Here is a 25618-nt window from a genome sequence, read left to right as displayed (position 1 = left end):
GAGACTTGAAGGTGTTATTAGGATGTCGTCGATAGATGTGTGAATTTTATTGTACTCGCGCCGGATGTTTTTAACCCTATCAGGTCCTCAGCCTGTTTATGTGAATGTTCCACTTACTTGTTTAATGACTGAATACATGAACATAATTGAAATGTAATTAAAGAATAAAATCAGCCATTTGTTGATCCTATTGGATTATTAGGATACTCTATTCTAAAGATTGTGTGTCAGCTTAATTCAATAAAGAACGAGGCTAATTTAATTAATGCATTTTAATTTAATTATAATTGAATGTGCAAAGTAAATTTATTGACCGCGTTATATAAAAAAACCGAGATTTTTGTTTAGATAAACATAAAAATTAAAGGTTGAATTCATTAATTGCGTTGAGTTACTGTGACCCATAGATTAAATTCCCTCGAACACCCTCCTCCAGTCTCTCCCTGTGAATCACAGCCTCTCCTCCCACTGCATTGAATCCTCTGTATCCTCATCCGTTGCTTCAGTTTAACCGCTTTCCCAAATCATCTGCTTCTCACTCCCCTCCAGCTCCTACATGTCTTTTTCCTTATCTTCCTCCCAATCTCACTCACTGGCTCAGCCTCCAGCTGTCTTTTCCAATCCGACCAAAAGCCTCAAACACACCGCCGCGGATCTCGTTCTTTCCCGTTTTATGCCAGCCCCTGTCAGCTCTCTGACCCCAGAGCAACAAACCAGCAGCACTCACCTCTGTCCCATTACCTTCCGGCCCGCGCTCTCTCCCGCGTTCGTCTCGAACCCAAATCCGTCTTCAATACGTTGCATTCCTCAGTAAAACACCTTCTCACTTCCCCACCGGCACTGCGCCCTCATTCGGCCCTTCCAGTGGATCCGGTGCTCACTTTATTCAATTTCCTTATCAATTTCCCAATTTATTATTGATAATTGTATTTAAAAACATTTCTCTGCCCGAAAGCGCTGCCCAGGTCAGTGAATCATTTTCCATTGTTTGATGCAGGGACAAAGCTGGAAATTTCACCCCAGATCCTGTCAAACTGCTGCTTTGGCTCCAGGTCTGATCAGTAATTTCCTGCTTCCGTTTCTCTCTCTTACAGTTAACTTGGTGGCGATTGCGATCCTGTCCCGAGGAAAGTGCGGACTCTCCAAATGTATCACTCGTTACCTGGTGGGAATGGCAGCGGCCGATCTCCTGGTCGCTTTCACTGATGTCCTAATGTGGCGCATTGTTGTTATTCATTTCCCAGTTTCATTCTTGACCATTACCCCCGTGTGCCGTCTCATTGCCAGCCTGAGTTTAGCAGCCACAGCGGCCTCGGTCTGGTTCACAGTGGTTTTCACCTTTGATCGATTTGTGGCCATTTGTTTTCAGAAGCTGAAAACAAAATATTGCACCGAGAAAACGGCGGCTGCTGTTATCGGGGTGGTGAGTGCGCTGAGCTGTTTACTAAACATTCCCTGGTACTTTGCAATTGGCCCGGAATATATAATGGACAATGTACCCCGGGGTTGTGTCTGGAAACCGACCTTTTTCACTTCAACTGCATGGGCAGCGTTTGACTTATTTCATCTTGTGTTAACGTCTTGTCTCCCATTCATTCTGATTTTGCTGTTCAATGTTCTCACCGCCAGGCACATTTTAGCGGCCAATAGAGTCCGCAGGGGACTCCGGGGCCGCAGCAATGGAGAGAATCACAAGGATCCAGAAATGGAGAATCGAAGGAAATCCATCATTTTACTCTTCAGTATATCAGGCAGTTTTATATTGTTATGGAGCACAGAAGTTTTTTATGTTATCTCTGTGCGTTTCACAAACGTCCAGAACTATATGACCAGTGACATTGAGTCAGCCGCATTCATGCTTCAACTTCTCAGTTCCTGCACCAACACGTGTATTTATGCTGTGACCCAGACTAAATTCAGAGAGGAGCTGAAGAACGGGGTGAAATACCCACTGAATCTAATTGTTAGATTAGTTAAATCATAGAAACGTCTCAAGACTTTTCATTCAAAATTAAATAAAGTGTCAGTTGGAGTAGATTTTTTACATTTGGCGGTGGCGTAAGATGGGCGGTAGCGGATCGGGCGCCCGTTTTTCGCCGCCCCTGATTTTACTATTTATTGACATCAATGAGTTCATTAAAGTAACTGATATCAATCAAATAGTTCAAATAAATTTGGATATACAAGACAGGAATTATATTTTACGCGACATATGCAGTGTTGTGAAATGATACAAGATGAGATTCTAACATGAAATGGTTTGCTGTTATTAGTCTGGAAATAATATGATTTCAATATTCAATGTTAAATCCTGAAATGAATAAACTCAAATCCTCCTTTTCGGTTGATGATTATTTCCCATCACACACTGCCAGGTGGGATGGACTGAGGGTGAGCTGTCAGGGTCAGACAGCGTCCTGTTCATTGGGACATTTGTTTTGACCCGAACAGAATAATAATGGACCAACACCCGGACCGTTACTAACTGGTAAAATATTAATGTAATTTCAAACTCCAGTGGGGAGTTCCGGAGATCGATTCCTCTCTGAGCTGCTATGCAGCAATGTTTACTCACTGCAGGGAGTTTAATGGGACATGAGGCTGGACCTGGTTGCACAGATCTATACGGAAACCGCCTGATACGTTTCCGAGATTATCAGGGGACAGGGGATTTCGCGCGATCGCAGCAAGTCAAGGGAAAGCTCTCCTGCTCCTCCTTGACCCACAAAATATCAGTTAAAATAAAACTTCTCAGTGTTCTGCACCACTCAATTCCCATCGAAAGGGCGGCTCCTCCACCCATTTGTAACCAACATTGAATAGTGTCCCGCGTACGTCATACTACTCCGATTTACGTAAGTAACCTAACACCTCCATCACCCCATTTCCGCTGTGCTGTAAGGGCAGTTCCCCGGGACGCACACCGCGACAGAAAACAACTGCTGCTGGAAGACCATCAACTCAGTGAAGGAGGCCCTTTGGTCCACCCGATACCTGCTGGTCTTCCAGCTGAAGGACCTGCCCACGACCGAGTGTTGCTGACTGGCACACACCATGGTCCAGGAGTCCGTGTTTTGGGACACACTGAAGCGAGGAGCAGCCTTCTCAAAGGCTGTATGGGGCAAGGCCACCGTATAAGGACATTTCACTTTGTATTGTACAGCATGTATTAGAAGCTATGTACCGTGTGTTGAATTGTAATAATTGAATCGTAGTGTGTACGAGCTGTATTGTATTATTTTGAATTGTAACTGTGATATTTGCATTGAACTGTCTGTATCCATAAATGTTATGAAATAAAGTATATTTTTAAAAGTTCCAGTCTCATCGTGTCTGTTGTTATTGGACAGTGAATGGTGGAGATACAGCCGGACAGTAAAAATATGGGGAGATAAACAAAGAGCATCTACTTCAGGCACCAGGTGAGAAATAGGATTAATTCCTTAATGATGAGAAACTAGGGACTGGAGAGGAGCAAAGGGGTTTGGGTGTCCAGGTACACCAATCACTAAAAGTTATTGCACATGTAAAAAAATAATGGTCCCAATTTCTAGGCTGTCATAACTCAAGGTATCGCTATCAGGTCCTTCGCCAATTCTCTGGAATTTGATGATGCAATCAGGCCCCACTGCCTCCCTTGCTGGACCATTCCATGCATCCAGCACACTCTGCATTAAAAAGGTTACATTCAATCATTCTGCTCATCCTATGCCCAAGGGAGAGAAGACTAATAGTGGCAGGAGGACACAGGAGGACCCAGGCCATCAGCCTGATATGAATTTGGACGTTTCTGTTTTTAATTCAGATTGTTGGATTTGAAATTTCTTCCCTTTCTTGTACCTTTATATTTTAATTTCATTATTGCAGATATTGCATTTTTAAACAAATTCTTCAAACACTTTGCGCAGTGAGTGCTGACTTCTGGCCCTTTGATTGACAGCTCTCACCAACCCCCTCCCGGACCCCGGGCTGACTCCTCCCATCAAGTGACACGCGTCAGCGTCACTCACCTGAGCGTGTATACGTCAAGACGCGGTCCTTGTGCCGGGGCCACGAGGATGATGATGCGGGTCCTCGCCCGACAAAGGGAGGGCCCGCACCCGGGAGTGGCCTGAGATGGGAGAGCGGGCTTGGCGGGGGTCGGGCTGACGGCTCCGGTGCCGGCTCTGAGAAAGAGGCCGCTCGGCTCATCGCGCCTGTGCCGGCTCTGTGAAGGAGGCCGCTCGGTCCATCGCGCCTGTGCCGGCTCTGCGAAAGAGGCCGCTCGGCCCATCGCGCCCGTGCCGGCTCTGTGAAAGAGCGATCCGATTAGTCCCACTCCCCTGCTCTTTCCCCACAGTCCCGCAAATTTCCCCCCTTCAAGGATTGACCCGATTCCCTTTTGAAAGTTATTATTGAATCTGATCCCACCGCCCTTTCAGGCACTGAATTTCAGATCAGAACAACTCGCTGCCGAAAAACATTCTCCTCATCTCCCTCTGGCTCTTTTCCCAATTCCCTTCAATCTGTGTCCTCTGGTTACCGACCCTCCCGCCAGTGGCAACAGTTTCTCCCCATCGACTCCATCAAAACCCCTCCTCATTTTCAACCCCTCGACTGCTGTTGTGACCCTGACTGTTCCCCCGCGGACATCAATGTCTTCTCCACCTGTCTGACGGACAGTGAACCGTAAGTTTCTTTTCGTGTGTTACGACACTGGCTCCCGGTCCGGCAACGTCTCGATTTTAAGATCCTCATCCTCGTGTTCAAATCCCTCCATGGTCCTCGCCCCCTCCCTATCTCTGTAACCTCCTCCAACCGATTTAATCTCCACCGACAACCCCATGTCACTCAACCCTATCATGGATTCTACCCCACACATTTATCTCCGCCCACAGCCCATGTACACTCTACGGACGATCATTGCTGGGACACTCTGTCCTGTCATACACACAGTCAGTGTTGGGACATTCAGTCCTGTTATACACACAGTCAGTGCTGGGACACTCTGTCCTTTCATACACACAGTCAGTGCTGGGACACTCTGTCCTGTCATACACACAGTCAGTGTTGGGACACTCAGTCCTGTCATACACACAGTCAGTGCTGGGACACTCAGTCCTGTTATATACACAGTCAGTGCTGGGACACTCAGTCCTGTTATACACACAGTCAGTGCTGGGACACTCAGTCCTGTTATACACACAGTCAGTGCTGGGACACTCAGTCCTGTCATACACACAGTCAGTGCTGGGACACTCAGTCCTGTCATACACACAGTCAGTGCTGGGACAGCCTGTCCTGTCATACACACAGTCAGTGCCGGGACACTCTGTCCTGTCATGCACACAGTCAGTGCTGGGACACTCAGTCCTGTCATACACACAGTCAGTGCTGGGACAGTCTGTCCTGTCACACACACAGTCAGTGCTGGGACAGTCTGTCCTGTCATACACACAGTCAGTGCTGGGACAGTCTGTCCTGTCATACACACAGTCAGTGCTGGGACACTCTGTCCTGTCAGACTTGGACGTCTTGTATAACCATCTTTTAAAATGTATAGGAACCCAGTTATAAGATGGATTCTACTCACCTCATAATAATCTTCAATCAGCTTGTCTTATCATCAAGATATCAAGCACTAGACACACTGTCTTTAAAGGAACGCTGATTTATTTGACTCTTGTACAGAATACTAACCTCCAGCCCAGTTAAAGGGGTTATTAACATCAGAAACAAACCCCAAGTGTCAGAATGAACATGGTTCAATCCTGGATGTGATTAACAGCAGCGATAGCAGCAGAATCCAACCCCTGCAGTCACATGTGAACTCGCTGGTGTTTCAGCAGGTGGGATGATTGAGTGAATCCCATCCCACACACAGAGCAGGTGAATGGCCTCTCCCCAGTGTGAATACGTTCGTGTGTGAGCAGATTCCACTTTGTTTTAAAGCTCTTCTCACAGACAGAACATTTCAGGGGTCTCTTATCAGTGTGAACAAGTTGATGTTTAATGAGGCTGGATAACTGAGTGAATCCTTTCCCACACAGCGAGCAAGTGAACGGCCTCTCCCCAGTGTGAGTCCGTTGGTGTGTCAGCAGTTTTTTTTTCACTTAAAGCTCTTCTCACAGTCAGAACATTTGAAAAGTCTCTTATCAGTGTGAACAAGTTGATGTTCAATGAGTTTGGATGAACGAGTGAATCCCTTCCCACACACGGAGCAGGTGAACTGCCTCTCCCAGTGTGAACACGTTGGTGCATCAGTAGGCTGGATGACTGAGTGAATTCCTTCCCACACACGGAGCAGGTGAACGGCCTCTCCCAGTGTGAACACGCTGGTGTGTCAGCAGATCACTTGTTCCTTTAAAGCTCTTCTCACAGTTAGAACATTTAAAGGGTCTCTTATCAATGTGAACAAGTTGGTGTTCAGTGAGGCTGGGTGACAGAGTGAAACCCGTCCCACACACAGAGCAGGTGAACGGCCTCTCCGCAGTGTGAACTCGTTGGTGTGTAAGTAGTTCCGTTTTACTTTTAAAGCTCTTTCTCACAGTCAGAACATTTGAAAGGTCTCTTATCAGTGTGAACCAGTTGATGTGTCAGAAGACTGGATGACTGAATGAATCACTTCCCACACATGGAGCAGGTGAACGGCCTCTCCCCGGTGTGACTGCGTCGATGAGTTTCCAGAAGGGACGGGAATCCGAATCCTTTCCCACAATCCCCACATTTCCACGGTTTCTCCGTGGTCCGGGTGTCCTTGTGTCTCTCCAGGTTGGATGATCAGTTGAAGCCTCGTCCACACACACAACACGTGTACGGTTTCTCCCCACTGTGAATGGTGCGATGTTTTTTCAGGCTATGTGACTGGTTAAAGCTCTTTCCACAGTCAGTGCACTGGAACACTCTCACTCGGGTGTGTGTGTCTCGGTGTTTTTCCAGTTGCACTGATGTTTGAAATCTCTTCTCAGAGACGGAACAGACAAACATTCCTCCTTCTATATTCAAAGGCAGATGATCTTCAGGTGCTGGTGAATCGAGTGACTGTCAGATCTTGATGTGATGTTTGGTTTGAGTTTCCCATCTGCAAATCCTCCCCTTCTAATACCCTGTAAAAGGAGATGACAAAAGTCCTCACTGTGAATACAGCGAATACAGGATAGAAATTCAGAACAGGCAATTCCAGTTTCTATGCAACATTCTTCCCGCTGATTCCCCCAGACTGTAAATCCCCGCCCCTCACACTCACCCTCCTCCCTCTGCTGAAATCCAAACCCATCGCACCATCTCCAACATTTTTCCTTCTATTTATGTTTTCACTCCCCCTGAAGGTCCTGACTCTGACTGGGTTTAGTTCTACACTCACCGGTTCCTCACCCTCTCCTCCCCTGAAAGACCTGACTCCGACTGAGTTCAGTTCGAGACTCACTTGTTCCCCTCCCTCTCCTCCCCTGAAGGTCCTGACTCTGACTGGGTTCAGTTCTACACTCACTTGTTCCCCTCCCTCTCCTCCCCTGAAGTGCGTGACTCTGACTGGGTTCAGTTCTACACTCACTGGTTCCCCTCCCTCTCCTCCCCTGAAGGTCCTGACTCTGTAGAACTGAAGCTAGCCAGAGTCGGAACCTTCGGGGGAGGAGAAGGAGGGGAACCAGTGAGTGTGGAACTAAACCCAGCCACTCACTGGTTCCCCACCCTGTCCTCCACTGAAGGTGCTGACTCTGGCTGGGTGTTTATGCTCTCATCCTCTTTTCGACAATATGTCGCTCCCTATAGCTGCCTGTCAGTTGTCCATCTGTGATATCTCCCACTTTTGGTGATTTTGGCTCCCTGACCAGTCACCATCTCTCCCTGACCAATCATCATTTCTACTTCAATTATAGACTCTCCCTGACCCGTAACCATTTCTCCTTCATTTACAGATATTCCCTGACCAGTCATCCTTTCTGCTTCGTTTGCAGACACTCCCTGACCCATCATCAGTTATCCTTCATTTAGAAACACTCCCTACCTCGTCACCATTTCGACTTCATTGACAGACACTCCCTGATCAGTCACCTCCTCTCTCCACATCTCCCTCCAGATGTCCTTTCAACTGTGAACAAGGCCCTTGCCATCCACATCCTCATTACTGATGGCTGCATTTAGCAATATAGGAACAAGAGTCAGCCATTCAGCTCCACGAGCCTGTTCCGTCCTTCAATTAGGTTATGGCTGATCTGTATCTTAACTCCATCCACCCGCCTTGATACCATAACCCTTAATATCCTTGTCAATCAAAAATATATCAATCTCAGTTTTGAAATTATCAATTGACCCCCAGCCTCAACAGCTTTCAGGGGGAAGAGAGTTCCAGATTTCAACTACCCTTTGTGTGAAAAATTGCTTCCTGACTTCACCACTGAAAGGCCTAGCTCCAATTTGAAGTGATTCCCCCTTGTGCTAGACTCCCCCACCAGAGGAAATAGTTTCTCTCTATCTACCCCATAAAATCCTTTAATCTTCTCCAACACCTCAATTAGATCACACCTTAATCTTGCATATTCAAGACAATACAAGGCTAGTCTATGCATCTGTCCTCATCATTTACAAAAATCATCACTGTAAGTACAGGTTAGAAATTCTCAACAGACAGTTCTGGTTTCTCTGGAACATTCTTTCCGCTCTTGCACCTCCTAAGCTGTAAATCCCGCGACCCACACTCTCCCTCCTTGCCTCTATTAAGCTGTAAATTCCCCGTCCAACACACTCTCCCTCCTTGCCCCTATTAAGCTGTATAGCCCCCGTCCCACACATTCCATCCTTGACACGTCCTCGCTGTTTGAAATCTAGATTCATCGCAGCCTCTATTTTTCTCCCTTTCTCTCCTGAAGGTGCTGCGTGATGTTGGGGTTCGGGCCCAGTCACTGTTTACCCTCCAGTACCCGGCCAAGTGGTAATTCTGTACTTGTGAGACGATATACCGAGCTGTCAGCATTTCTACCATGGGGAGCAGCATCGCCACCGTCCCTGGATGATTCTGTCCGGTAACGCGGAGGCCAACGGGAGCAGCTCAACAACAACCTGCATTTACACTGAGCGGAGTCTCAGCAACACCGAGTGGGGCTCGGGGCCCGACAGGCGGCATCCCCCGTCCGTCCCGCCGCTTCCCGGTTTCTTCTCCAGTTTCCACCGAGTCCGACTCGAGACAAACCACAGGAGCGACGCGCTCCCAAAATACAATGCGGGCCTGGGTAGCATGCGCAGCCTGACCAGGAAATCACCGCGTTGGAGAGATAGAGGGGTTTCTGGGGCGCGGGGGATTGTGGGGCCTGCGGCCGCCATTGCTCGCCGGGTGTCGATCAGTGTTTTATTGCCAAGTTGCGCACAGAACCGTATCGAGAAATAGAGACTGAGGAATTCAGAGCCGTTTTGCTGAACAGACACTCACGGTACAATGTGGAACAGTGTTTCTTAAACTATTTTTCTCGTGATCCAGTGGAAGAAAAACACTTCCCCCAGGGACCCAAAACAATAATATCCTCTGACTGGAGCTTTCATCAAATCCCAATAAAGGTCAGTCCATGCTCACTCTGCATTTCACTTCAAGTAATAACTAAAATTAGACTTCGACGTTCCTTGAAAAACATTTTAAGTACAGTATAAATACAATAAGAAAACGGTCAGGTTGAGTTGCACTTACTTAATGTGACGGATGGGTCTGCCTGTTGTTCATGATCTCGTCCCAATCTGGATCACAAGATGAAAGCGCTGCACGCATATTAGGTTTCTTGCTCTTGTTTTTATTCTTGTTAAAGTCGAAAATTCCAGTTCGCACATGTAGGTTGTTGTGAACGGCAGCAACAACATAACACTAATCTGACTTAACAGAGCATATTCTTTGAAAGCACTGATCGAAAAAGATGACAAACTGAATGACTTGTGGCGTGTTTTCAGTGCGTATCACAGGTAAGTCGCACCAGCTCGTTTTCTTGCTCAGGCATCAAGTTTAGCTTCTTTATTGATTCAGGATTTTAGAAACCAAAAGGATCTTTCACCTAACGCTTTTCCATCAAATTTTCAAATCCCTCTCCAGGGAAGTAGCGATCAAAATGGTCAGACAGAGCAGCGAGATGTAACTGTATGACACATTTCATTTCATTCGCTTTATCTTAATTGATGCTGTTCTCTCCACCCCAGAGAGCTGTGGATGTTCAGTCGTTTAGTGTATTCAATATTGAGTTTGATAGATTTTTGGACCAGGAAATCAAGGGATATGGGGATAGACCGGTAAAGTGGAGATGAGCTTCAAGATCAGCCATGATCGATTGAATGGCGGAGCAGGCTCGAGGCGCCGTATGGCCTACACCTGCTCATATTTCATATGTTCATATCCTACCAGAGATGCAGTACCCAAAACTAAATGAGGTCTAACCAGAGCTCTGTATAACTATGACATAACTTCCATTCCTTTTTATTTCATGTCCCTTGAGATAAACATCAAAATACCATTCCCATTTTAACTTATTTTTGCACCTTTTCGTGAATTCTGTACTTGGTCTCATAAATCCCTCTGCTCACCCACAGTTCCTAGTTTCTTCCCATTTAGAAAATACTCTGATCTATCTTTTCATGGTCCAAAGTGGATGACCTCACACTTCCCCACGTTGAACTCCATCTGCCACAGTTTTGCCCACTCACTTAATCTGTCAATGTCCCTTTGCAACTTTCTGCTCCCATCTATAATGCTTACGGTGCCACCTAACTTAGTTTCATCAGCAGACTTGGATATAAGGCTCTCTACATAAGAACATAAGAAATTGGAGGAGGAGTAGGCCATACGGCCCCTCAAGCCTGCTCCACCATTCAATCAGATGATGGCTGATCTTCGACCTCAACTCCACTTTCCCGCCCGATCCACATATTCCTTGATTCCATTAGCGTCCAAAAATCTATCGATCTCAGCTTTGAAAACATTCAACGACTGAGCATCCACAGCCCTCTGGGGTGGAGAATTCCAAAGATTCACAACCCTTTGAGTGATGAAATTTTTCCTCATGTCGATGCTAAATGGCCGACCCCTTATCTTGATTCTCTGACCTCAAGTTCTTGACTCTCCAGCCAGGGAATCAGCCTTTCCGCATCTACCCTTTCAAGCCGTCGAAAAATTGCACACGTTTCAATGCGATCATCTCTCATTCTTCTAAACTCCAGCGAATACAGGCCAATTTTACACAATATCTCCTCATTGTACAATTGCAGCAAGTCCTCATTACTCTTATATTGCAACACCCTTGCAATAAAAGCTAGCATATCATTTGCCTTTCTCACTCTCAGAAGACCCTTGGTAGCTCACTATTTCCAGTATGTTTGTCCTCTATTCCTTCTATAGGGAAAATAAATTAACGTTGAAAACATTTTGCTATAATTCTAACAGTTTATATTTTTGAAACAATATCCAACTGAACGCCAACAAATTCGCTGGCAATCTTAATGAAGCATATAAATTAATAAAAACACTGAAATGCGATGGCTGGGAATCGAACCCGAGTCAATTGCTTGGAAGGCAGCTATGTTCACTACTATAGCACCATCGCTGGCAATCAAAGACAAGCAAATTGCTCCGAAACCTCAAACCCTGAACAGACACTGCAGGCTGTTGAATTTTGTTCTTCATTTTAACCGGTTTCTGACGGATCCTTTCTCGCTCTGTTGCAGTTCCCGTTTCCGCCCAGTAGATGTCGCCAACCCCCAATCGACGAAAATTACACAACAGACATTGATTCTTCACCTGACATCGGACTGAAGAGACAGCCGATACCTGCAATACTTGACCGGCTGGAAATACATTTTCCCGCAGCTCACATCAGCCATTGAGTAAAATTAAATAATTACATTAAATCATTACAGAGACCGGATTACCAGCTGGGCACGAATGGCAGCTTAATATTCAAGTCTATAAGATATTTAGAAAGGACAGGGAAATAGGGAAAGGAGGAGGAGTAGCAATATTACTAAAGGACAATATTACAGCAGTTCAAAGATAGAATGTCAGTGAGGGTGAGCGGGCAGTGTAAACACTCTGAAAGACCCATGGAGAGCAAGGTTCATGTCGTAGATGCAGTATATTTGGATTTTCCGAAGGCCTTTGATAGGTACCGCGTTGGAGACTCATGGCTAAGTTCAGAGCACGCGGAGTCAGGGGACAGGTGGAAGAATGGTTTGCAAGCTGGCAACAAAAAAGAAAACAGAGAATAGAGGTTAAGGGTAGTTACTCAGATTGGCAAAAGGTGGGAAGTGGATTTCCACAGCGATCGGTGTTGGGACCACTGTTGTTCACAATTTACATTAAAAATTCGGGACTCGAGAATCGGAAGTACAATTTCAAAATTAGTGGACGACAACAAATTGGGGGATATAGTTAATACAAAGGAAGAATGCATCAAAATGCAAGAGAACATTAATAAAGTTGCAGAATGAAGAATAAGGAAGTCACATACTGCTTGGACAATAAGGGAAATAGGGAAAGGAGGAGGAGTAGCAACATTAATAAAGGACAATATTACAGCAGTTCAACGATAGAATGTCAGTGAGGGTGAGCGGGATAGAGGAGCAAATGGATCTAGTGGTACATATATACAAATTACTGAAAGTAGCGACGCAAGTTAATATGGTCATAAAAAGGCAAATCAAACACTAGGATACATTTATAGATGGATAGAATTGAAAAGAAAATAAGTTATGTTAAAATTGTATGGGACCTTGGTTAGACCACACTCGGAGTATTGTGCACAGTTCTGGTCTCCATATTATATAAAGGGCTTAGAAGGTGCAAAAGAAATTCTCATGATTCGAGAAATGAGAGGATATTCTCATTCGGAAAAGCTGAACAGACTGGGGGTGTTTTCTCTAGAAAAGAGAAGGCTGAGGGGTGACCTGATAGAGGTCTTCCGATGGGGTTTCGTAGGGTAGACATCGAGAAAATGTTTCCACTTGCATGGAGTCCAAAACTAGAGGTAATAAATATAAAATAGTCGCTAATAAATCCAATAGGGAATTCAGGAGAAACTGCTTTACCCAAAGAGTGGTTAGAATGTGGAAAATGCTACCAAAAGGAGTAGCTCAGGCAAATAGCACAGGTGCATTTAAGGGGCAGCTCGATTAACACATGAGGAAGGAAGGAATCGAAGGGTATTCTGATGGAGTTAGATGAATTAGGGAGGGAGGAGCCTCGTGTGGAGAATAAACACTGGCATCGACCAGTTGGGCCGAATTGCCTGTTTCTGCGCCGTAGTTCCGAAGTAACTCGATGTAAAGGCTCTTTTCAGAGCCACCCACTGTATCTGTGAAAGTGGTGGTTACTGGCTGAACGGAGACGCTGATATGCTCCTGGTGTGGCTTTGAGCTGCTTTATTCTCGTTGTAGGCGAGGTGAGGAATTAATGGGACTGGAGTCGGGGCACCGACCACAGTCCGGTACTTTAAACGGTTACCTGTAGAACCAGTCCACGCATCACCAAATTTATTTTATTTATTTAAACTACTTGCCATGTTGGGCTCTTAAAGCATCACCAGAACTGCTCGACAAACCTTTCCACATCTGTGGAATTCAGCGCTTGGCTCCGTTTCTCTTCTATTCTGTTGGATCATTTACATCACGCATCAAACTCACTGGGGAATCACTGAGATGTAAATTTGTACAGATACAAATAACAGTGAATTGTCTGGTGCCGAGGAGATCAGACACATTACTCACCTTTCGTCCTGTTAACAAGTAAACCGTGTTTCGAGTCCATCAACCCGCTTTGATTCCATATGGGGGATTAAACAGGGAAAGCGGGCGGGGCCAGAGTAACAGACAGAGCAGATGGCGGACACTGATCTTCCAGCTCCACCTCCAGTTCTCTCCGACAACCGATTTCTAACGATAATCGAACCGAAACACAGCGCTCCGCACAAACACTTACAAACTCGGGCTTCATATTGTAGAATCATAGACTTATAGAAGTTTACAACATGGAAACAGGCCCTTCGGGCCAACATGTCCATGTCGCCCAGTTTATACCACGAAGCTAGTCCCAATTGCCTGCACTTGGCCCATATCGCTCTATACCCATCTTACCCATGTAACTGTCCAAATGCATATTCAAGGATTCCAACACACCCGGAGCTTTTAAATAAGCCACGTTACAATGCAAAGTCAGTAATGTTCCTGCCTGAATACATTGCATTCAATAACAATCAACTCGGCTCCTCCACTTCAGTCTGTTTCCCTGTTCTAACTCCCCACATCCCCACCCAGACGGGTTCAGCAGTTTACAAACACCTTACAAACATTTGGAGAGTCTAATGTGTTCCGGTTTGAGTTATGACGCGGAATTTCTCCGCCAGTGTTACCGTCCCACAGAGACTCTCACCCTGAATCTGTCAAAAGATTTTGTCCATGCACTGGGACTGGAGCCGAACACATCCCCAGTTGGAGTGAGGTCTGGCCCGGACATCTCATTCTCTCTCTTTTATATCAGACAGTATCCCACCTTCATGTCCGCACTAGCGAGAGAGAGAGAGACACTGTCAGACTTACACTTCCTATCAGTGTGTTCATATCACGCTCAATAGCAGTATCCAACCTTCACATAAAGCACCAGAGAGAGCGAGAGGGAGAGAGAAGGCGACAGACACGGTGAGAGAGAGAGCGGAGAGATACAGTGCCACAGTATCAGTTGCAGACTGACCTGTAAAGTTCCGTTTTTTTCCAGAAAGATCCCATTGGAGAGACAGACGATGAAATCTCATCTCTCACTGATATTATACCAGAGGCAGACACATTATTAATCCCACCCTCAGTGACAGTGCAGAGAGTATCAAAAACAATGGGCCACATTTAATCTTCTTCTGCCTGTTGCACTATATTCGGTTTTGCAGCTCAAGGTCGTTCGGTATTCCAATCAGTAATCGAGAGTTTTACTCTGATTAAATTAATCTGGGACTGTTGCTGTCAGATATTAATCCTACACCGTCCCAGAAAATGCACCGACTCACTCTTTCCTCCTGCTTTCTCCAGGAATGGTTTGAGAAATCCTCCCTCCAGTTTCTTCCTCAAGCGTCAGTTTTATCAGTAAAGAGTTCAAGAATGAACAGAATACATAGGCTCATTTCACAGCCGCCCACTTTATCTCTGAAAGGCTCTTTACCATCAAAAGGTTCCGAGAGAAACAGCAGGGATGGAAACATCTCGTTTAATCGTTAGAGATTGTAAAGTCAGTCTGGATTCCAGCGTTAGGCACTGGTGGAATCCCATCTGTTTCCCATTCTGGTGCCTGTTCCTGCACTGCCTGTGGACCCCATTCCCTCTGACCTTTCCCCCAGCCCCACTTCCTTTGATCAGACTCTGAAAAATTCCAACTGGGGAAAGTTTCCATCGATTTTTATTGGGAATTCAACCAGATACCTGCGCATGCGTGACTCAGCCCCGCCCCCAGCGCTGATTGTTGGCGAGCAGAAGAGCGCATGCGCGCTCCCCTCCCCCAGCTCGGCCTGTGGGCGCCATTCCCTCAGTGAGCGGAAGAAGATGGTTCAAAACAGCCGGGAATGGAGAGATCACGGCCCCCGGGGGAAGGGAGCAAAGAGCAGCCTCGTTACAGCAGCTCATCGCTTCGGGACCGTGTCCGCAGATGGGCTCAGAGATCGGCATTCAGTCCGGGGGAAGGTCAAGGGGAGTCCGGGGGCTGTTTGTAAGAGGCGGAGTGGATCAGGAACTGGTCCCGGAACATGGAGTGAGCGGGGGAAGGGAGAGGTCATTCTCGGGTTGTGTGTGTACAGGGTGTGTCCAGGGTAAGGGAGACAGAATGGGAAGAACCTGCTATTTAAAATCAATGCTGCTTTCACTCCCCAAACCAGTAGTGAATGTTCCTAGTTTAGTTCCAGTCTCACCCTGTTTATTGTTATTGGACAGTGAAGAGTGGAAACAGAGCCGGACAGTAAGGATGTGGGGAGTTATACAAAGAGCATATATTGCAGGCACTAGGTGAGAAGTGTGAAGGACACATTTTAAACAGCGGCTGTTTGGTTTCGGTTGAACGGTCGATCCCATGGGAGAGGGGATTAGAAACCAGGCCTGTGCAAAGGTCCCTGTCCCATCCGGTAGTCCCATTCATGGATCAGTGCAGGGGATGTGTTTTGTTGTGTCTGGATGTGACGAAATTGTTTTAAAACAGCCCAACATACCTGGCACCTTTAGAACCGAGATGAGAAATGTCTTCACTCACTCAGATGGTGGTGAACCTGTGGAATTCGCGACCAGAGGAGGCAGTGGAGGCCTCGTCCTCAGATGTATTCAATAAGAAAATCGATATATTTTTTAATGCAAAAGGTATCAAGGGATATGGGGTAAAAGCAGGAACAGGATATTGAGTTAGACGATCAGCCATGATCATTTTGAATGGTGGAGCAGGCCCGAAGGGCCGAATGGCCTACTCTTGCTCCTATTTTCTATGTTTCTATGGTGTGCAGAAGCTGCATGCTGCAGTATTGCAGTGGAGTCAGACACCGACACTGTTTGTATCGCTGGTTTTCATTTGTGGATATTCAAAATGATCATTAACAGACCATTAAACTGATCACTTTTGTATTTTGTACCTCACCTGTAGTTACAAGAGATACTTTTTCTTTCTACAGGCAAATTTTTGAAGGAGCCAGAAAAAATGTGATTTTCCTCCACCCGAGGCACAAGGAAGAGTGCAGCCAGCTTCTCACACACAGTAGGTACATTATCACACACAGAGCACAGAGACACAGACCGGTCATCAGTTCCTCAGTCTCAGACAGTAGAAGTAGTCAGTCCCACACTGATCCCAAGTACCACAGACACACTTTCAAATAAACAGTCAGAGGAGGAGAGGCAGACGTTGTTTCCATTTCACCCCAACTCAGTACAACTGCCAGGTAGATCCACAAATCCCAGTCCAATATCACACCCACCATCAGATTGAAAGGTAATGTGTCAATTTCACAATAGTGCAGCCTAAGCTAGAAATTAAATCACAGATAGAACTGACACACGGTGCCCGATTGAAAGATACAGCAATAGCCCCAATAATGTAAACCAAGATTCATCTCAAATAATGAGTAGAACTCACACACATTGTGATATTAAAAGATGCAGTATCCATCCAAATTCTGTAACCTGAGATACAAATTACACACAAGTCCAAAACTCACATATAGTATCAGAGTGAGAGATGCTGAAAGATAGTATAACCTGAGAAACAAAATCAGTTACCAGTTCAAAACTCACCCATTTTATGAACCTGAAAGTTACAATTCGATTAGACCCAGAGCAACACATGACATAGAAGTGCTAAAGTCTCATACAGTGACACCCTGAAAGATACAATATCAATTCCATTAGTGCAGACTGAGCTGCACATTGTATAGCAATCCAAAAATCTCAAAGTTTGAGACTGAGATCCAGGATCAATTGCCTTAGTGTTCATTGTGATACAGGTTTAATATTGGTCCAAAGGGCACACAGCTTGTCTCATTAAAACCTGCAACAAGAAATTCGAATGTGCACGGTATTTTCAAAATTAACTACTATGGGGAAAACTATTTATAGGTTTAGATATACACAAGATAGAGTTTCAAACACCAAACTGTAAGCTGATTTCCAATTAAAAGACAGATATGGAATTAATCCTGACTTTTGGACTGTTCCAGAAACTGATAGATACAGAATGAATCCCAGATACTCAAACAGTACCAGAGATTGGCAGATACAGAATGAATCCATCACACACTGTACCAGAGGCTGAGAGATACAGAATGAATCCCACACCCACACACAGTACCAGAGACTGACAGATACAGAATGAATCCCACACCCACATACAGCACCAGAGACTGACAGATACAGAATGAATCCCACACCCACATACAGCACCAGAGACTGACAGATACAGAATGAATCCCACACTCACACACAGTACCAGAGACTGACAGATACAGAATGAATCCCACACTCACACACAGTACCAGAGACTGAAAGATACAGAATGAATCCCACACTCACACACAGTACCAGAGACTGAAAGATACAGAATGATTCCGACACGCACACACAGTTCACACAGACTGAGAGATACAGAATGAATCCCACACACACAGACAGTACCAGAGACTGACAGATGCGGAATGAATTCTACACTCATATAGAGTATCAGAGGCTGATAGATACAGAATGAATCTCACACTCACGCATAACCAGAGACTGAATATATAGAAAGAATCCCACACACACAAAGTGCACAAAAGACGACAGATAAATGATTAATCTCACACTCACACACAGTGCCAGAGACTGAGAAATACAGAATGAATCCCACATTCACATACAGTACCAGATACAGAATGAATCCCACACTCACACACAGTACCAGATAAAGAATGAATCCCACATTCACATACAGTACCAGATACAGAATGAATCCCACACTCACACACAGTACCAGATAAAGAATGAATCCCACATTCACATACAGCACCAGATACAGAATGAATCCCACATTCACATACAGTACCAGATACAGAATGAATCCCACATTCACACACAGTACCAGATACAGAATGAATCCCAAATTCACATACAGTACCAGATACAGAATGAATCCCATATTCACATACAGTACAAGATACAGAATGAATCCCACATTCACATACAGTACCAGATACAGAATGAATCCCAAATTCACATACAGTACCAGATACAGAATGAATCCCATATTCACATACAGTACAAGATACAGAATGAATCCCACATTCACATACAGTACAAGATACAGAATGAATCCCACATTCACACACAGTACCAGATACAGAATGAATCCCACATTCACATACAGTACCAGATACAGAATGAATCCCACATTCACACACAGTACCAGATACAGAATGAATCCCACATTCACACATAGTACCAGATACAGAATGAATCCCACATTCACATAGAGTACCAGATACAGAATGAATTACACATTCACACACAGTCCCAGATACAGAATGAATCCCACATTCACATACAGTACAAGATACAGAATAAATCCCACATTCACACACAGTACCAGATACAGAATGAATCCCACATTCACATACAGTATAGATACAGAATGAAACCCACATTCACATACAGTACCAGATACAGAATGAATCCCACATTCACATACAGTACCAGATACAGAATGAATCCCACATTCACATACAGTACCAGATACAGAATGAATCCCAAATTCACATACAGTACCAGATACAGAATGAATCCCATATTCACATACAGTACAAGATACAGAATGAATCCCACATTCACATACAGTACCAGATACAGAATGAATCCCACATTCACACACAGTACCAGATACAGAATGAATCCCACATTCACATACAGTACCAGATACAGAATAAATCCCACACTCACACACAGTACCTGATACAGAATGAATCCAACATTCACACACAGTACCAGATACAGAATGAATCCCACATTCACACACAGTACCAGATACAGAATTAATCCCACTTTGACACACAGTACCAGATACAGAATGAATCCCTCACTCACACACAGTACCAGATACAGAATTAATCCCTCATTCACATACAGTACCAGATACAGAATTAATCCCTCATTCACATACAGTACCAGATACAGAATGAATCCCACATTCACACACATTACTAGATACAGAATGAATCCCACACTCACATACAGTAACAGATACAGAATTAATCCCTCATTCACATGCAGTACCAGATACAGAATTAATCCCTCATTCACATACAGTACCAGATACAGAATGAATCCCACATTCACACACAGTACCAGATACAGAATGAATCCCTCACTCACACACATTACTAGATACAGAATGAATCCCACACTCACATACAGTAACAGATACTGAATTAATCCCTCATTCACATACAGTACCAGATACAGAATTAATCCCACATTCACATACAGTACTAGATACAGAATGTCTCCCACATTCACATGCTGTAATTGATACAGAATGAATCCCACACTCACACAGTACCAGATACAGAATGACTCCCACACTCACACACAGTTCCAGATACTGAATGAATCCCACACTCACACACAGTACCAGATACAGAATGAATCCCACACTCACACACAGTATCAGATCGAGAATGAATCCCACATTCACATACAGTACTAGATACAGAATCAATCCCACATTCTCATACAGTACCAGATACAGAATGAATCCCACTCTCAAATACAATACCAGATACAGAATGTCTCCCACATTCACACACAGTACCAGATACAGAATGACTCCCACACTCATACACAGTACCAGATACAGAATGACTCTCACACTCACACACAGTACCAGATACAGAATGAATCCCACATTCACACACAGTACCAGATACAGAATGACTCTCACACTCACACACAGTACCAGATACGGAATGAATCCCACATTCACATACAGTACCAGATACAGAATGAATCCCACACTCACACACAGTACTCGAAACTAACAGATGCAGAATGAATTGGCAGAATGAAAGGGCTGCCCGTATAATCTGAACTCGGAGCGGATTTTGGTTGATGCTGTGTCTGAAATTGAATTTGAAAATGTCGGTGAAGAAAACACTTCCTAAGAAGGGCAACAAAAAACGGTGAATAAATCGCCATCAAAGGGCAGCAAGAAGCGAAGAAAGTCGAGGAAGGAGAGTTACTCCATCTGCATCTACAAAGTGATGAAGCAGGTTCACCCCGACACCGGCATCTCCTCCAAGGCCATGAGCATCATGAACTCCTTTGTGAACGATATTTTCGAGCGCATCGCGGGTGAGGCTTCCCGCCTGGCCCATTATAATAAACGCCACACCATCAGCTCCCGGGAGATCCAGACCGCCGTGCGCCTGCTGCTGCCCGGGGAACTGGCCAAACACGCCGTGTCGGAAGGGACAAAGGCGGTGACCAAGAACACCAGCTCCAAGTAAAACTCCACAACGTACTGAAAAAAAACAACGGCTAATTTAAGAGCCGCCCACAGCACTTATGTCGTCAATTTATTCATTCCGATCATCATCCTTTGAATCTGGTGGGGAAATTGAAAGAAAGTCAGTGAAACTCCCCCATTTTAATGTTTGTCTCTGTAGAATTTACTGCCCAATAAAGTGAACACGGGTCCGGGATTCGTTCAATTCCCTTTTGCTTTGATCTCGCTCTCATTCAGATTTACACCGCCCCCGGTTTTCCCGTTAACCACCACTTTCAGGGCTGAGAATCAGAATTTAGTTACTTCCTCTTTCTCACTGTGGAGCGAGTCTCTGAAATAATTAATTACTGATCTTAATATCCCGCATATAAGCAACACGTTCCCTTCAGTGTAACAATCCGGAATGAACGCCTTGGGGAAAAGAATCGGCTCATTTTAAGGCTTCGTCAATGATTCCGTTTTCAGGACACACGGTTCCTGTTCAGTCCCTGCAACGGAATCAATCGATAACCTGTGATTTGTTACTTTTACAGGTAGAAGTGAAATTTGGGGTTTAATTCCGCAAGTTAGAGACAATATATTTTTGAAACAGGGCCAGGAATTTGGGACGTGTAATACGGAATAACATTATTACATAGAGATTTTAAGTCTTTGTGTAAAAACGACATGGCCGAGTAAATTCACTTCTTTCATACACTGAAATTGGCGGACTTTTTCAAAATTTTAAAAAATCGGTCAATTGAGGCCACTCATTTGCTCCGTTTCTTAATTTCGTCTCTCCGATTGGTTAAGGAAATTAGTTTTCAAGCAAAGCAATCAATGAGAAGTAGTCTGTTTATAGCTGGTTTCGACAGTTGGGCCTGTGGTAATTCCAGGTCCCCAATGACTGAGCTCAAACTGTTCAATTTCACAAACCCTCTCAGTATCCGTGTCAGAAACAACCGTCAGAGGGAAAATCCATATCACAAGCTGGGCCCTTATCACAGCGGCTCAGCTCAACCTGTTCTCCCATGGAAACCCCCGGTCCCACATCACAACATCTGACTGATAAATAGAACCAAAACAGAGCGAATGGAGTGAAGGAACAATTCACTGAGTGGGGAATTCGGCTCGGGGTAAACTCACTGTAACGTTCCCTGGACAATTCAGTGCACTCAATGAGGGAAATTTTCCTCAGTAACCGGTGCAGCTCGCCGCCGATACCACGTTACGTTACTGTGTGTTCCAGAAAACTCCTTATAATAAAAAAACTATTCCGTAGCCCCATTTAACTCCGCACCAGTTCCCAAGTCAGTGCTCTCTCTGTGAGGCGGTGGGTGGCTCTTAGAAGAGCCTTTGTTTTGTGTCCGGTTGGAAATGGTCGAGTCGTTCAGCCGCCGAATCCATAGAGAGTGCGGCCCTGCCGTTTCAGAGCGTACACCACATCCATGGCAGTGACCGTCTTGCGCTTGGCGTGTTCAGTGTAGGTGACCGCGTCCCTGATCACATTCTCCAGGAAAACCTTCAGCACCCCGCGGGTTTCCTCGTAGATCAGACCCGAGATCCGCTTGACACCGCCACGGCGAGCCAGGCGGCGGATGGCTGGTTTGGTGATCCCCTGGATGTTATCACGAAGCACTTTCCGGTGCCGCTTGGCTCCGCCTTTGCCCAGTCCTTTGCCTCCTTTACCTCTGCCAGACATGATGATTCTTCACTCAGATCGCTGCTGAATGAAAAACCCTCGCCTTTCTTCTGTATTTATAAAGCCCGCCCCGACCTGGTTGAGAAAGGCACATTATCGGAGAGGGCGGGGAGGAGTGTTTGAATGACAGACAGAGCATGAAGTGCGGGAGGGGAGGAGACTGGCTCAGAATGACGGACAAGCGGACGTGCAACTTTTAGCTCCGCCTCCAGGAATTAGTTACGGTCCTTTTTAAAATTTTCACCAGTATCAAATGCGGAACATAAATTCGGACACAATCATTACAGACTCCGGCTTGATATTCAAGGATTGCTCGAAAAAAAAGGCGGAAAATACAATTTAAATTCAATAATTGAGGCACAGTACAGTTCCAATACAATCACTATCATAACAGAATCAATCAGTGCCGCTCCGGGACCGTTGGAAGAGGGAGTTTTAGTTTTCAGATTTGTAGCTGACAGGAGGCGCCCAATAGTTCAATAAACATAAATCGGTGTGGAAGGCACTCTATACCTTTCCGTGCTTGGGTCAATATGGGACTGGATAGAATTAGGCAATGGGATGGATGGAGACTGGTCCTGTGTGGGGACTGGATAGAATCAGGCACTGGGATGGATGGAGACTGGTCCTGTGTGGGGACTGGATAGATTCAGGCACCGGGATGGATGGAGACTGGTCCTGTGTGGGGACTGGATAGATTCAGGTACTGGGATGGATGGAGAATGATCCTGTGTGGGGACTGGATAGATTCAGGTACTGGGATGGATGGAGACTGGTCCTGTGTGGGGACTGGATAGATTCAGGTACTGGGATGGATGGAGACTGGTCCTGTGTGGGGACTGGATAGATTCAGGTACTGGGATGGATGGAGACTGGTCCTGTGTGGGGACTGGATAGATTCAGGTACTGGGATGGATGGAGACTGGTCCTGTGTGGGGACCGGATAGATTCAGGGACCTGGATGGATGGAGACTGGTCCTGTGTGGGGACTGGATAGATTCAGGCACTGGGATGGATGGAGACTGGTCCTGTGTGGGGACTGGATAGATTCAGGGACCTGGATGGATGGAGACTGGTCCTGTGAGGGGACTGGATAGATTCAGGCACCGGGATGGATGCAGACTGGTCCTGTGTGGGGACTGGATAGATTCAGGTACTGGGATGGACAGAGACAGTTCCTGTGTGGGGACTGGATTCAAGGACTGAGATGGACAGAGACTTGTCCTTGGCCACTGTGTGAAGCGGAATCATAAAACTTCGCAACCTCAGCGTCCAATTTACCCTGAGATAAGCATCTGACCCCATTTCCGCTCCACCACCAAGACGGCCAACTTCCACCTCCGAAACATCGCGCGTCTACTCCCCTGCCTCAGCTGATCTGGTGCTGAAACCCTCATCCATTCCCTTGTTACCTCCAGACTTGGCTCTTCCAATGATCTCCTGGTCAGCCTCCTATCTGACGCCCTCTGCAAACTTCAACTCCTCCAAAACTCCGTTCCCCTATCCTAACTCCCACCAAGACCCGTTCACCTATCACCCATGTGCTCGGTAACTTACATTGCCTCCCATAAGTTTAACCGCTGTAGCGATGTAATATATTAACGTAGACCGGGGATAACTGTAATCAAAAGGTCAGTCTCTTCAGACAGTAACCAGCCCTTTCATAGATACAGTGGGTGGCTCTGAAAAGAGCCTTTGGGTTATCAGATTAAATCTTAGCTGCTTTATTTGCTCTTGGTGCTCACAGTGCTGGTTTTCTTCGGCAGCAGCACGGCCTGGATATTAGGCAGCACCCCGCCCTGAGCGATGGTCACCCGTCCCAGAAGCTTGTTGAGCTCCTCGTCGTTGCGGATGGCCAGCTGCAGGTGTCTGGGGATGATACGGGTCTTCTTGTTGTCCCGGGCCGCGTTGCCGGCCAGCTCGAGGATTTCAGCCGTCAGATACTCGAGCACAGCAGCCAGATAGACCGGGGCTCCGGCACCCACACGTTCAGCGTAGTTCCCCTTTCGCAGGAGCCTGTGAACACGGCCCACAGGGAACTGCAGTCCGGCCCGGGATGAGCGAGACTTGGCCTTGGCCCGAGCTTTACCGCCGGTTTTTCCTCTTCCAGACATTTCCACAATCTCACAAACACTTTCACAAAGAATGAAGAAATCTTCCCGCACTCGCCCTTCTTATACCTTCTGGAGGAGTGCAGTGGGGGCACTTGTGATTGGTTCATCTGTTCTCAATCTCATTGGTTCAACGAACAGCCAAGTGAGAGAGCTGTTTTATTCACCAATCAATAGCCGGCAATGAGAAAAAGGCGGAAAATACCGAACTGAACCGTTTTATTGAAATTTGAAAAGCCCGCCAATATATTTGTAACACAAGAAGCGGATTAAGTAAATAATGTCGCCTTAAGACAAATATTTAAAAATCTCTCTCCTTTTACTCTGTTATTCCACATTTCCAGTCACAACTTCCAGAATCTTTTACAATCCGGTGAAAATCCGGCTTCATTCACCGTTCGCTTTCAATCCGGCGGGAATAAAGTCCCATTTTGTAACGGGACAGATCCCAGCTCAATCTTTGTAAAAGTAACAAACCACAGATTGTGGATTGATCCCTGTTCACAGGAGCTGCAGCGCGATCGAAACCGGAGCCGAGACTCCTGGTGTGAGAAGTCGAACAGTGACAGAGCCTTTAGACTATTCTGTAGTCGGTGTGAAGTCCGTTTCAGGGTTGTTGCTTGAAAGAGGATTGCGGTTCTGAAAGTGATATTCCCGAATAATGAACAAAAAAACGTGAAAAGGAGAAAGAAATGACCTTAAAACGGCTCTGAACGGGCAGATGCGGGGGAAGGGGCGGAATATGACCGGGAACGAGAGCATCAGGGACACGTTTTTGGTTATTGAAACTAAATAAAACAACGATAGAGATTATACCGGGCAGTGATTATGAGAATCGACCAG

General features: G+C 45.7%; 1 protein-coding gene and 2 long non-coding RNA genes across 4 annotated transcripts; 1 reads left to right on the top strand and 2 right to left on the bottom strand.

Moving 5' to 3' along the window:
• Positions 1–5630: 5630 nt before the first annotated feature.
• Positions 5631–9173, bottom strand: LOC137312374 (uncharacterized). Of its 2 annotated transcripts, none has more exons than XR_010960704.1 (2): positions 8937–9173; positions 5631–7085 (listed from the first exon to the last, which is right to left on the bottom strand). It is a non-coding gene; the product is annotated as an uncharacterized lncRNA (long non-coding RNA). The 2 variants fall into 2 exon arrangements; XR_010960703.1 differs by having other exon boundaries at positions 9037–9173.
• A 6314-nt stretch (positions 9174–15487) lies between these two features.
• On the top strand, positions 15488–21197 carry LOC137312659 (uncharacterized). The gene is made up of 2 exons (XR_010960779.1): positions 15488–15727; positions 16629–21197. It is a non-coding gene; the product is annotated as an uncharacterized lncRNA (long non-coding RNA).
• Positions 21198–24388: 3191 nt separating this feature from the next.
• Positions 24389–24839, bottom strand: LOC137312520 (histone H2A.J-like). The gene has a single exon (XM_067979056.1). It carries the CDS (start codon positions 24776–24778, stop codon positions 24389–24391), a length of 390 nt encoding a protein of 129 aa, XP_067835157.1. The 5' UTR covers positions 24779–24839.
• Positions 24840–25618: the final 779 nt, after the last annotated feature.

Source organism: Heptranchias perlo, unplaced genomic scaffold (genome assembly GCF_035084215.1).
Source record: "Heptranchias perlo isolate sHepPer1 unplaced genomic scaffold, sHepPer1.hap1 HAP1_SCAFFOLD_43, whole genome shotgun sequence".
Lineage (NCBI taxonomy): Eukaryota > Metazoa > Chordata > Chondrichthyes > Hexanchiformes > Hexanchidae > Heptranchias > Heptranchias perlo.
The sequence above is the reverse complement of the archived record's forward strand: the minus strand, read 5'-3'. Positions and strand labels throughout refer to the sequence as shown.